Genomic DNA, 14,666 nt, shown 5'->3' with positions numbered 1-14,666 from the left:
CTTGGCACTCAAAGCCCTCCAAACTAGGTCTGGAGGAATGCCAGGGAGAAGTGGTTTTCCTAAGTGAGATGCCTATGCTGGAGTTTTTATTACTATACTAGTTCAGGTTCCAAAGGATCAGAAGATGTTATTTTTTCTATCTCCATAAATAATTAGTGAGTTTAAAAGCTAGGCATTATGACTTATTCTTCTGTAACACTCCCCTCCACCAGAACAGGAGACCATACATCTTCAGTTCAGTTCACTCAGTTGTGTCCGACTCTTTGCGACCCCATGAATCGCAGCACGCCAGGCCTCCCTCTCCATCACCAACTCCCGAAGTTCACTCAGATTCACGTCCATCGAGTCAGTGATGCCATCCAGCCATCTCATCCTCTGTCATCCCCTTCTCCTCCTGCCTCCAGTCCCTCCCAGCATCAAAGTCTTTTCCAATGAGTCAACTCTTCGCATGAGGTGGCCAAAGTACTGGAGTTTCAGCTTTAGTATCATTCCTTCCAAAGAAATCCCAGGGTTGACCTCCTTCAGAATGGACTGGTTGGATCTCCTTGCAGTCCAAGGGACTCTCAAGAGTCTTCTCCAACACCACAGTTCAAAAGCATCAATTCTTCGGCACTCGGCCTTCTTCACAATCCAACTCTCACATCCATACATGACTACTGGAAAAACCATAGCCTTGACTAGACAGACCTTAGTCGGCAAAGTAATGTCTCTGCTTTTGAATATGCTATCTACGTTGGTCATCATCTTAATACGTGGTAAACAGTGAAAGTCGCTCAGTCGTGTCTGACTCTTTGCAACCCCATGGACTATACAGTCCATGGAATTCTCCAGGCCAGAATACTGGAGTGGGTGGCTTTTCCTTCTTCTTCAGGAGATCTTCCCAACTCAGGGATCGAACCCCGGTCTCCAGCATTGCTGACGGATTCTTTACCAGCTGAGCCACAAGGTAAGTCCGTGGCTAGGTGCATGGCAAACATTTTCTGAACCTAAATCATGAGCAACAATCACCAGATGACTGTGCGCCCAACCAGGCTGATGATACCATCTAGTCCTCTGACTAATTTTAAAGTTATTATATAACAAGTAAGAGACTTAGGCACTTGACCCAGATGCAAGGGGTAGAACTTGTGGATCTAGATGCTACGAACCAATTGTGAAAGGACATGGGACAATGGTGAAAGTCTAAACAGTCCTTAAAAAATTTTGCCTGCAATGCAGTAAACCCAGGTTCCATCCCTGGGTAGGGAAGATCCCAGGGAAAAGGGAATTGCTGCCCATTCCAGTATTCTTGCCTGGAGAATCCCATAGACAGAGGAGCCTGGCAGGCTCCAGTACCTAGGGTCGCAGAGTCCGACACGACTGAGCCACTAGGCTCAAATGCAGATTAGGAATTAGATGAGTTCATTTCATTACATGTGGGGATGTGATCATGCCTTAAAAAATATATGTATACACACAGAGTATAAACAAATGATTTCCCTTAAGACACTGTAAGTAAGGGGTATGGGGGTACATTAAACAAAATCGGCAAAATGCAGCTAACCGTTGAACAGTTTAACACACTACTTTTGGTGAATGTTTGAAAATGCCCTAATAGAACCTAATAGAAAACACCATTCAAGTCCTACAAGATGTTTTTCATCTTAAGCCCGGAAGGAACGAGACCCACAGGGTCCGCGGGCGGCATCTTTAACTCTGAGGAAGACCTCCGCGAGCCCGGAACAGACTCTCTACGGCGGGACTGGAAGTGGACCGAAGGGGCGGCCGTGGGCCGCATCGGCTTCTTCATCCTTTCAGTACCCCCAATAAATGCCTCTGGAAAGAGCTAATGCCCCTGAGAGCCCCATGAAGAGTTAGTTCTCCGGGTTTCTACGCTGGACCTCATCTGGCGGCCCATAGCCTCAATCTAGAAGAGTACCCAGCATGCTCCCTCACCACCCACGACCCCAACGGTCCCCTGAGCTCGCGGCGGGCTCTGCGCAGCGGCGTCACGGAGCGCCGTGCGTCGGGTCAAAGTTTAGCCCCACCTCCACTTCCTCGCTGTCTCCGCCTGCGCTGCCGCCACCTCTGCCGCTGCTTAGGGCCCGGCTCCGCTCCTCCTCCTTCTCCGCCTTCTTTCCTGAGCGCTGCCCGGCCGGCCGCCATGGCGAACGTGGCCGACACGAAACTGTACGACATCCTGGGCGTCCCGCCTGGCGCCAGCGAGAACGAGCTGAAGAAGGTATTGGGGCGCGGGCCGGCTGGGCAAGGTGTGAGGGGCGCGGGCCTGCGCGACTGGGACGGCCAGGCCGCGCTGCGGGGCAGCCCGCGAGCTGGCGGCGGCCGGCCCAGGCTGGGGGCTGGCGGCGAGACCGGCCCGCGTCGGGCCGCGCACTCCGGCCCCGGCTGACCTTGGGCCGCCGTCCCCGCCTGCCCGCCCGCAGATGCAGCAAATAAAACCCACCTCTGCGCAAACACTACGAAAACGCTTCCTTCCTCCCTCCCCCGGCGAGCGCCGGAGGCCGGGCGCTCCCGGGAGGCAGCTGCCTGACCGGCCTTCCTCGTGCGGAGGTCACCACCCTGGAAAAACAGGTTGGACCAAGGCGCCCAGCGCATCCCAGCCCCAAGAGAGGAGTTGACCACGCCGCGGACGTCGGCGCCCAGGCCGCATCGGGACTGATTTGGGGCCTGGTGGAGGGGTCGAGGCCGCCCCCGCTGGCTGCTTGGGGAAGCTTAGGGATGTTTCCTGGGAGCCGCGGCTGCGGAGCTTCTCCCGGCTTCCTCCCTCGCCTGTCGACCCGGAGGTGGCGTGGGTCTGTGTTTGGGTGCATTGTTCTGTAGGCAGGTAACCCAGATGTTCTCTACACGCTTCAGGAAGAAGCCATGGGTCCCAGCCAAACACCTGAGTGTACACTGACTAAAAATAAATAGAAGGCCTCATTATCGCACTTTGCAGTGCTGCGACTCTTCATCGCAGGATTTGAAAGCATTTTAGACATTTAAGTCCCACAGCATCTTCACGGGGCTTAGAGTATCCCGATTTGTAAGCTTAGAAAAATGAGAATGCTTCTTAGTCAGTGGGACGGGTGCAGTTCAGAGTAAAAGGACTTCCTGTTACCTTACCGGAAATGCTGTTCTCTATTACATAATTCATCTATCTGTGAATGAACGCTTAAGTGGTTTATAGCTCAGTCACCCAAATGTATGCAGCTTCGCGAAGACTGAAGTCACTCCAGTTGAGACCACAGTCAATTCACCGTATGAAAATAAACATGACATAGGAGGGTGTCTTGGCTTTTTCCTGATACTACAATTAGAGGAGCCATCATGAGCCTGGATTCTTACCTTAGCTTAATTTTTTAGTTTATTGGAGTCTTCTTGGTGTGGTTACTGGCCATCAAAGACATTTGACAGCAGTAAAAATATGGGATGTTTCAGTGTTTTGTTTTTCTCTGTGGTTTTGTTTGTCTGCGTCTGTCTTCAGTATAATGTATTTTCTAATGTAACTACTGTTTACTCTGTTATTAGTGAGTAAATGGTATTAAGATGGAAAATGTCCAACAGTGCCAATGGAAGTATTGCTTCTCAGAAATTTGGATGTTAAAGTTAGTACTCAACAAGTCATTAAACTGGTCTTTATATGTAACCTTTTTTTTTTTTAAATCTTTTATTGAAGGCGTACAGAAAGTTAGCCAAAGAATACCATCCTGATAAGAATCCAAATGCTGGTGACAAAGTAAGTTATTTGAGATCCCCGCCCCTGAGATTTTTGTTTTAAACTTAAATTGCCCTTTTTGGGGAAAAAGGGAATGTTGTAAGGAAAGTCCATTTATGCCCATAGAGCCACATTTTTATGTTAATATTTTGGACTTTATAATAGGGGTATATTTAGCATTCTGGGTAGCGGTAGTTGGTAAATAGGACCACCTGTAACTTTTCTTAGAATTAAATGAATTCTAGATTCCTATAGCCTTTCCCTAGTCCTTTGAAAATCCAACTGTTTTCCTTTTTCCTTTTTGTTCATAGTTCAAAGAAATAAGTTTTGCATATGAAGTCCTATCAAATCCTGAGAAGCGTGAACTCTACGACAGATATGGAGAACAAGGTCTTCGGGAAGGTAGCGGTGGAGGTGGTGGCATGGATGACATTTTCTCTCACATCTTTGGTGGAGGATTATTTAGCTTCATGGGTAATCAGAGCAGAAGTCGAAATGGCAGGAGAAGAGGAGAAGACATGATGCATCCACTCAAGTGAGTATCTCTTTTTTTTCTTTAAAATACTAAGCATGTTTTTTTCCAAGTAGAAGTATTCAGTACAGGAGAGGAAAAGTATCAAAAAATATTCTGTCTTTAATCAGAAAAAGAAAAATCTTCCATTTGCCATACTGTCCTTATTGGCTAAGTTGAATTTAATAACCTGGATGTTGGTATTTGGTGACAGATCTTAAAGGATGGTTGGAGTTTTTACAGAGTGGGAAGGTGGTTTTTGTATATGCTTCTGAGCCTTCTTGTTTTTAAAATTTCAATTAAGATCTTTTCTCTGAAGTATTTAAACCTTCTGAGTTAGTTTTAATTTAAAAACTTACAAAGTGAGTGACCATCAGACTGGTTGATGGACATGTTACAGTCACGTGTTACTTAATCCTCGGTGTGAGCTCTCCTAAATTGATTTTCATGGAGCTTGCTGGCTTCAAGCCTGACATTAACCTGCCAACACATGAATGGTATCTTACCTTAATCTTAGACTGTGAACCCAAGACGAAAATAGCTATTTTACTTTGCACATTCTGTGAAATCTTTTTATCTGTTAACTTCCCATGAACCAATAATGGTTTTACTAGCAAATGCCTGGCACTAAAGTTCAAGTGTGTATTTACAGTGTTTCATATTTTCTAGTTTATACATTTGAGTAGATAAGGGGACCATAAAGCATGATTTGTTAAAATCTTCATTACAGTGTTTCATTTTGGATGTCTTTATAATATTGCATTCCATGATTTATTTATTCATTCCCTTTTCTATAGGATGTTACCAGGTTTTTTTTTTCCTATAATGAATAGTGCTGCTGTATCTTTATATACAGCTTTGTCTCATTGGTAGAGATTCCTGGGGAGGTATCAGTGTTTTGAGGCTGATAAATAAATACAACTATATTGTCTTTAGAGGATGTGTCAGTTTAGCTCCACTGGTGGAGAGTGCCAGCTTCGCTAGACCATTACCCACATTTTTCTTTCTTTGCCATGTTTATTGAAATAACGATTTTTCTTGCTGACCTCTTATGTAGTGGTGTTGCATACTACTTGCAATTTAATATGTAAGGCAAAGAAGACCTACCTATCATGTAAATGGTTGGTTAAAAGTTCTTAGGAAGAGGAGGATAAAAGGCTGATGGAACCAAGTACTTTGGTCTAAGGTCTAGATATGCTGTAGTTTAGAAGTGTTGGTAATGTTTTGTTCTTAAGTGCTTTATTCTTAACACTGTTTAGAATGGATAAAAATTTTAGCTTCGAATGCTGCAAAATAATGTAGGTGCTTTGCAAGGTAGTTTTAACTTTTTTGTTCCTTTATTTAATTAAAATATTTTTGTTCCTTTGTTTTAAAGTAAATTAAGCAACTTCAGTTTCACTTTACTAGTAAAGATTTAAAAATACTATAAGAAGGGTAAAACCAAGTTAAATGCAAGCTGTTTCCAAGTTGTAAATGAATATTTTTGAGACTTTGATATAAATGGATTTTTTTTGAGGTTTATTTGAAAATGAATGGTCCTGCGGTTCAAATATGTTGTGTGAATAAAAGCAAGTTGGGGTTTATCAATTGGGATTTTTAATAGGCTTTTTATCTAGACCATTTGGGGGTCGTGGACCCCTTTGAAATTTTTGTAAAAGTTGCTCAAATTTTGCTTATAATTCTCTGGGTTTTTCCGACATTGAAAGCTTGTAGGCTTTCTATTTGGAAACCTATTCTCTGTTACAGTGTAATAAAGCCAGTTTTTTTTTTTTTTTTTTTAAGACATACCCAATCTGAGTGTCTCCCAGAAATTGTAATATAACTTTGTAGCCTTTCTGAATTGTCCTTGAAGGAGACAGAGGCTTACAGTACAGCATGAACTCTGGAGCAAGACTGCCTGTGGGATCTTGGGCAAGTTACTTAACCTCTCTGTGCCTCAGTTTTGTCCTCTAAGATGAGGATAATAATTTTGCTTCATTCAAAGGGTTGGATTAGGTGAAGGTTTTGTCTAAGGCTAGAAGAAGGTGTGATGTTTTGAATTTGTGTAGTTATCAGCTTTATCAGAAAATACAGCACAGTCACTTATTGGCCTGATCCTTTACATTCTGGCTTTAAGTACCACCTGTATTTATGGCCATAAACAATTTGAGCTACAGAATAAAATCTCACTCAGTTGACTTAATATAAGATGTTCTTGAATTCTTGGTTTAAAAGGTTATAGTGAAATTAGCTGTATCAGCTAATCCTTTCTTGTATTTATTCAAATTGGCAAAATTTGAATCTAATTCTTTTCTCCACAGAGTATCTTTAGAAGACCTGTATAATGGCAAGACAACCAAACTACAACTTAGCAAGAATGTACTCTGTAGTGCTTGCAGTGGGTGAGTGTGTTTCCTGGTTATGAAATAAATGTCATCTGTTGTTTGAGTCACATGTTGAGTCTATATCAAATAAAAACTATTCATGATTTCAAACTGACTACCCAACCCAGAAGTTTCTGATACCTCTGAAAGTTGGTTAAAATACCAGTCTTTGGGGGTTGAAGATGAAAGTAAAAAGCACAATTCCCATTTTTCATGACCTAGAGGGGGAAAATCTAATTTATACTTTTGCTTGCTTTAGCCAAGGTGGGAAGTCTGGAGCTGTTCAGAAGTGTAGTGCTTGTCGGGGTCGAGGTGTACGCATCATGATCAGACAGCTGGCTCCAGGGATGGTACAGCAGATGCAGTCTGTGTGTTCTGACTGTAATGGAGAAGGTATGCATGCCAGTGTTTCTCTGCCTTTCTGTTGGAATGGATTGGGAATGCAGAAATTGGAGAGGCTTACAGTTTTTCTTTTTCAACGTGTTTTTATATTCATCATATTGTAAAAGGTAGTTATTTTTAAAAATGCAAAAATATTATTTCCTTTTGCATAGGCCCAGTGAACACCAATAAACAGTAAATTTATATTATGTTGAGTGGAATGTTAGTCTTTTTGCAAAAAGATGGGCAAAGTTTTTTGTCCTTTTGTATTTTATTGTTATTTACTTATCCTTTATGTTTTAAAACGTAAAAGGGAGACAGCAAATTGTTTAGTTCTCATTCTGATAAGTAGAGTATTTTACTGTAAACTTTAGTTAGCTTTTGAGGATAGATCATTATAATTGAAGCTTATTTTACAGAAGTAAATATTTTAGGTTTTTGTAGGTTAATGGTTTTTGAAACTGCTACTCTTCTACCCTTTTAGCACTTTTATAGCCACAGATAGTATGTAAATAAGTGGGCATGACTGTCTTCTGGATAAACAGTATTTACAGAAACAAAGGCATGCCCAGCTTGGCCTGCAAGCCTTAGTTTGCCGGCCCAGTTCTAGAGCAGTGCTGCCCAAAAGAAGTTCTCTATGCTGGAAAGGTTCTATGTATGTAATGGCTACTGTAATAGCCACTGGCCACCTGGGTGTGGCTGAGGAACTGAGCGCTTAATTATTTTAAACTTAAATAACCTCAAGTGGCTAATGACTGCTATATTGGACAGTTCTAGAACACCCTTTTCCAAATTGCTTCTGAAAGTGACAAGATAATTTGAGAAGCCACATACCATATTTCCCTCCTGAAGAGTCTTAGTGCATTTTACCTTATTAAAGTTGCTGACATTTCCCACTCAAGAAGTTGGAGTTGACTGAAATCTTTTCCCATGTGCCATTACCATTTTAAGGAACTGGTGCTTTGCAGAACATACCTTGCAGAAGCAGTGTTCCTAAAGTCATTTATGTTACCTAAGCATTAAAGTGTGCCAATAATCAGCCATTAGAAATTGATGGTATCTTTTTCATGATATACTATTGTATGACTTCAGTTTTATTTTATTATGCCACTGATCAAATATTTCAGAATACATGGAAGAAAAAACTGTTGGAGTCATAAAGGATGTTTAAATTTTTATTTGGGTTATCACTCCATTGTCAAATTTAAATGAAACTAAGACAAAAAGTGAAGCATTTGTAGAATTTCTAGTGTCTGACCACCCGTTTTGTTTGCTTGATCCTCAGGCTTTGTTTTAACTTTAGGAAGTAGTGTCAGGAGGTAAGATAATGTTATTTAAGATATTTTATACTCTGGAGTAGAGTAGCTGGGTCCTTTAGGTAATCTGCAGTAAGATGTGAGTTTTGTTCCTAAGAATGTTCATGAAAAGTTCAGGTAGCAGTTTAAAGAAGTACAGGAAATTTATTTAGTGAATAAAGGTGTTATCAGGACCTGTCTTACTGAAGAGTGCAACATAGTACCCTTGCTGGAAGTTTGAATGACCTCTTTTTCCAGGAGAGGTAATTAATGAAAAGGACCGCTGTAAAAAATGTGAAGGGAAGAAAGTGATTAAAGAAGTCAAGATTCTTGAAGTCCACGTAGACAAAGGCATGAAACATGGACAGAGAATTACATTTACTGGGGAAGCAGACCAGGCCCCAGGAGTGGAACCAGGAGACATTGTTCTTTTGCTACAAGAAAAGGAGCATGAGGTAATTTCCTTTTTGTTTTATTTTTGCCTCAGAAGATCAGAAATGGGTCTTGTATGCAAGATACAGGTTGGTGATGGTTTTGTTGCTAAGTCGTGTCCGACTGCAACAACGTGAACTGTAGCCCCCCAGGCCTCTCTGCCCATGGGATTCTCCAGGCAAGAATAACTGGAGTGGATTCCCATTTTCTTCTCCAGAGCATCTTCCCAACCCAGGAATCCAACCCGGATCACCTGCATTGCAGGCAGATTCTTTACCTACTGAGCTATGAGGGAAGCCCAAGATACAGGTTAGATCAGTTTGAGTTCTCTGAAGTAGCATTGAATATAGATGAAGTTGTTAAGTGGTTTGGCTGAGTTCATGAGAACTGAGTTGTTTAGTAGACCAGCAAGACAGGTGCTGTCAGAAGCACGGTAGGAGCCCATCTTGGTCCCGGCTCTGCCATTGACTGGCAATGTACTTAAGTAATCCTGTTGCGTCTGTTCCCCCGTTTCCTTGTTTATGAAGATACGGGATTGGACCAGATAATGTAGGCAGCTTAGTTTTCACTGTGAGCTCCTTCGATGGTTGGTGAGTTGGTGACGGTGTCAGTCCTCAGTACTGCTGTGTTGATTTGTTTTACATACTGGGTATCCATGTGAGCTTTTCTTGGAAAAAAAGTTCTGCAGTTTTAAAAACATTGCATTTTAAATTTCTCATTGTCTTTTTGGGGGTAGGGGAGGGCAGGGGCATTTTGTGGCTTGTGGGAGCTTAGTTCCTTGACCAGGAGTTAGACCTGTGCCCACAGCAGTGGAAGTGCCGTGTCCTAACCACATGACTGCCAGGGAACTCCCTGTTTTTAAATTTCTGATTGACTCAGTGTTTTGTCTGTTAATGCAAGGGTCTTCAACCCCTGGACCTTGAGTGAAGCTTTATATACTGCTCCCTATCATTCCCCATGCTTGCATTACTGCCTGAACATTGTTACACCACCTCCACCCCACAGTCCAGGAAGAATTCACAAAACTGGTGCCCGAAAGTTTGGGGACTGCTTTGTTAATGTGCATGGGAAAATGAACTGAGCTAACAGTGTGGCCTGGAGTATGTTATTTTGATTATACCATTGCATCTGTATTTTTTACATGTGCAGTGGAGTATATTATAGACCTTTTCATTCATGAAGAACATGTGTGGAGCTGTGGTGCACACCTAGTTCTTGAATATAGAAGCATTTGACAGAATCCTGGCTTTGTACTTGATTGCCATTTTGAGTTCCTTTGGAAGTCTAGATCACAAGTCAGCCACCTTTTTTAGTTCACAATAAAATTTTCTCCCATATGACGGTGATTTCTACAAATAAATTTTAAAAATTACTAAGAATCCAATAGAGAATAAAGCCATATTGAGATGCAGATTATGGGAATTTGATTAGATTCATTTCTTCACTAGACTGGCTTACTACTACACTAGCCTTTCTCAAGGAATGCTAGTCAAATTTATTGCCTCAGCAAATCTGTGAAAGTGAAAATCTATAAATTGCAATATATCTTTTCCTTTTGTGAATATTGCCAAGCCTACCAATGACAAGGGTCCCTAGATTGCTTTGGGTTTTTTTTAAGGAATAATTTCTAGAATTCTGTCTTATGGGTTGAAATATTCTGTAAGTATATTGGGTTTTACAAAATAGAAATCACTGTTATTAGAGGCAAGAGACTTAAGTTCTGGCTCCCATGTACTACTAGTTTTGGTTTCCCTGGGCTTGGCTTTGCATACTTAAAAACAAAACTCATCCCTTAGAAAGATAGTGTAGAATCAAATGAGATACAGAATAACCTGCTCTTCTTTCTGGGGACTGTGAGGAGGTATGTGGAACCGAATCAACCTCTAAAATTATTGGCTACAGTGGAATTGCATGGAATTTCTAACAAACAGCAGATGCTACTGGTTGTCTAAAGTAGAAAATAGAAGATGATAAAGGCTAGAATGGAAGTTCATCTAGTAAGAGGTCAAAGATTTTTCCTTCTTAGTTTTATTGACTGGTAAAGTAAATTTGAGCCCAAAATGAGATCTAAGCATCTTGTTTAATTTATACCACTGAGAATATTCTTAACCCTCTTAAGAAAACTAGTCAGTGTTTGAACTAGTTCATGAACAAGCTTGTATTTTGCTTGGGGTTTTTTGTTTAAAAACTCTCAACACTTGTAGGAATTGTGAGGCCATGAGATCAGGGTGGGTTCTGTAGCTTGAAACAAAATGTAAATCTTCTGATAAAAAAAATAGTGCAATTTTGAGAGTAATATGTATGCTTGTGTATCATCTTTCAGTGTAGGTATGTGTGTGTGTTGGTGATTTTGCTGTCGTAATGAAGTTGTACAGCAAAGAACCACAGTGGTGGGTAACATTGGGTGATACTAGTCTCTCCTCTATTTTTCAGAAGTTATTTCAGCTTTTAAGTGTTTTATTGTCTGGTTCTTGGTAATCTCATTAGTCTTGTTTTTCAAAAATTTCCTGGCCATACTTGCCTGTTTATTTTCTGTTTGAATTTTAGCATCTAATTGTCTAATCTAACCACCCTTGTTGCTGGCTCCCTCCCCCACAATAACCAACCCTAATACCATTTTTTTTTTAATTAGTTTTAGTTCCTCTATCCAAGAACATAGTATGTCTTCTTGCTCCTTCTAATATTGCTTTAACTAAATGATACTTGGTTAAGGATGGTTCTTGGAACAATGATATAATGAGATGTTCAGAAACACTTCCATTTTACAAATTTGCAAAAGCATTAAAAAGTCCTGCATTAAAGAAACCTTACTTAAATTAATTTTTCCTCCGATTGTAAGAAACACCTCAGTAAACTCAACGTAGGTAATATAAATTCAGTGGTTCTTAAGCTTTAGTATACGTTCGAATCCCCTGGAGGGCTTATTAAAATGACAGATTGCTGGGCCTCACCTTCATAGTTTCTGATGCAGTGGGTATTGGATGGTGCCCAAGAATGTTCATTCCTAACCAGTTTCCTGGTGCTGCTGAGTCTCCTGGTCCAGGACCAATTGTCAAGATAATGGTTTGAGATTAACTTTACTCATAGGTAAGTTTAGGAGGATAGTTTAGGAAAAGAGTCTATCTTTCAGATTTCCTTTCCTAACCAGCCAGCCTTATTCTTTGGAAGAGAGTCTATTGAAAAAAATCTAGGTGACTGTTCACTGCGGTTAGTTTTATTTCAAGTTAAATTTCAAAAGTTAGTATAGATATTTGAAAATTCTAAGAAGCTAAAGTTGTAAGTTGGGCATATGTGAAATTGGATGTATTTTTTTCCTGCATGTTGAATGCTCAGAAACAGTTTTTAAAATGCTTGTTGAATAACCTTTGCATTACATAGTCCATAGGCTTATAGTGCATTAATAAGCCAACTTTCTTTAGCATTTGGTTTACATTCACCTAAGCAAGTTTTGTATCTTAGGTTAGGTAAAACTTGTTCATACTTAAATGAAGTGTTGGGTTTGAGCCCTTTTACTGGTTGAGCTTTTTCAGTTGAGCTTAGGCCTTCCTCTTCCCCTCTTAGAATCATTTCTGGAGGAAATTCCAGGTGAACCTGTTCTACAGAATCCCACTGGGTCTTGTATACTTGGTTCTGTTTTTTAAGCTTCAGCTGTGCCTTATGAGCCATTGTATTCCCAATTCCAATTCTTTTGTGATCGAAGTTTCTAGCATATTACTTGAGAATAGCTAGATTTCCTTATATATATTGATAAATTTAGGGAACTTAGGGATGGTGGCAATTTGACTTTTGCAGTAAATGGTAGAATTAAGGTTTTGAAATTGTTTCAAGTTAAACAGCACAACAGAGCATGCCTCCATAGTTTTGATATTTCTTGTGTGCTTCATTTGTAGGTGTTCCAGAGAGATGGGAATGATTTGCACATGACATATAAGATAGGACTTGTTGAAGCTCTTTGTGGATTTCAGTTCACATTTAAGCACCTTGATGGACGTCAGATTGTGGTGAAATATCCCCCTGGCAAAGTAATTGAACCAGGTAAATCTTGATTTTTGTCTGATCTAAGATTCTATGTAATCTTCTACACTGGGTGACTCTCAAAAAAGCATTTATTATTGAGCACTTGCTTGGGTAAAATTCTTAATATCTTCCCCTATTTATTTACTGAAATAATAGGATGTGTTCGTGTAGTTCGAGGTGAAGGAATGCCACAATATCGTAATCCCTTTGAAAAAGGTGATCTTTACATAAAGTTTGATGTGCAGTTTCCTGAAAACAACTGGATCAACCCAGATAAACTTTCTGTAAGTATTAGGCAACAGATGACTTAAAGTTTAATAATAGTTGTTTCTTTGTCACTTTCCATTTGTTTTGGGTGCTAAGATTAGATCACATCGTTTATTAATTTGAGTGATTGAAGGTCTGGCCTCGTTTTTTAAAGTGGAAATAGCTGCTGTAAAAGTTTATGGGGCCAAGTCGGGACTAGTGAAGGCATAAGCAGACAGCGTGATGTGGGGGTAGGAGGATTGTGACCCTGGAGAGCAGATCTCTTACCCCAGCCTAGCATCTTCTGGTCGTCCATGCAGGAAGACATGTCTAATGTGAAGTTTTCCAGTGTTTACGTGTTAGCGGTTAAATCTGTTTATTGTTTTCTAATCAGTACATGGGTTGCACAAAAGATGTCTAGATTTGGTCTGTGGGTCATCAATTTGTGATCTCTGGCTTAAAGTGCAAAGATTTTAAATGTCAAACGTATACCTTGGATTTTATCAAAAGGGAAATTGATAGCAGATAATAATCTTCAAGCTCATCTTATTTTTGTTCGTTTTAATGAAGGAGTTAGAAGATCTTCTGCCATCTAGACCAGAAGTTCCGAATATTATTGGAGACACCGAGGAGGTAGAGCTTCAAGAATTCGATAGCACTCGGGGCTCAGGAGGCGGCCAGAGGCGTGAAGCCTATAATGATAGCTCTGATGAGGAAAGCAGTAGCCATCACGGACCAGGAGTGCAGTGTGCCCATCAGTGAACTCTGCAGACGGATTGCACAGGGGGAGTTTCTTTCCACATTGGCCTGGTTTGTTTTCTGCAATCCAGCTGGAGCGTCTGGTCAACCCAGATGAACTGATGGACATCTGTTGGTCTATGTGTAACTTTTAAAATTGGTATAGTATCTACAGAGTGTATAATTTAAACTAACCACAAAGCTTTACATCTTCATTTCGACTGTTCTATAGCAGAATAAAGCACTTGAAAGGAAACAAGACTCCCTTTCACACATGGGTTATAAGTTTCAGTCCTGATATCTGTGCTTGATTTTTATCAGTTTTGTGTAGATTTTATGTTTCATATTTTAAATTCAATTCCCACATTGTAAAGTTTGTGTACAGTTTGTCCTGAAGCTTTGTGTTTGGCTGCACCTGCATAAGCTGCTACAAATAGAATAAAGAATTTCATAGCCTGTATCTATCATTTAGATGCATGGGAAAATGGGCTTTGCACACAATGGGTTTGGAGCTGACTGGGAACAATGGAGAAAATATCATTAGCTGAGCTGTGGTTGTAAAGTTTTGGGCGGGGTTGGGGGATGTTTCTTTTTCTTTCTTTCTTTCTCCCCCGCCCCACCTGGTTTTTTTTTTTTGGTGTTTTTTTTTTTTTTTTTTTTTTTGGTTTTTTTTTTTTACCATCTTGTGAAAGGTTTCTGGAACTGAATAATAAAAAGCAGTTGGTGTAAATTACTCTTTGTCTCACATTTTTAGAAAGAACATATTATGAACTGTAAAATCTTTCCTTAAACAAGGACATAATTTGAACTGTAAAATCTATCCTTAAACTGGAGAATGTATCCTAGTTCTGGTTCTTAAACAGTGTTTAAAAACCCATTGGCCTGAAGCTTATGCCTCAGGCTCGTGCCCATTTTATAGTTTCAAAAGACTAGAGAAAGTTTGATACATTGGTAGAAACGGGCTTTATTGGCTTCAATTAATGCTTTGT

At 40.4% G+C, this 14,666-nt stretch overlaps 1 protein-coding gene across 1 annotated transcript; it reads left to right on the top strand.

Moving 5' to 3' along the window:
- Positions 1–2,075: 2,075 nt before the first annotated feature.
- Positions 2,076–14,341, top strand: DNAJA2 (DnaJ heat shock protein family (Hsp40) member A2). Its single transcript, XM_068991690.1, has 9 exons — positions 2,076–2,221; positions 3,656–3,715; positions 4,006–4,229; positions 6,506–6,586; positions 6,828–6,961; positions 8,503–8,699; positions 12,567–12,711; positions 12,850–12,977; positions 13,510–14,341. Exons 1-9 carry the CDS (start codon positions 2,144–2,146, stop codon positions 13,699–13,701), a joined length of 1,239 nt encoding a protein of 412 aa, XP_068847791.1. The 5' UTR covers positions 2,076–2,143; the 3' UTR covers positions 13,702–14,341.
- The last annotated feature ends 325 nt before the right edge of the window (positions 14,342–14,666 follow it).

Source organism: Capricornis sumatraensis, chromosome 20, assembly GCF_032405125.1.
Source record: "Capricornis sumatraensis isolate serow.1 chromosome 20, serow.2, whole genome shotgun sequence".
NCBI classification, from domain to species: domain Eukaryota; kingdom Metazoa; phylum Chordata; class Mammalia; order Artiodactyla; family Bovidae; genus Capricornis; species Capricornis sumatraensis.
Note: the sequence above shows the minus strand (reverse complement) of the source record. Positions and strands in the feature narration are given on the sequence as shown.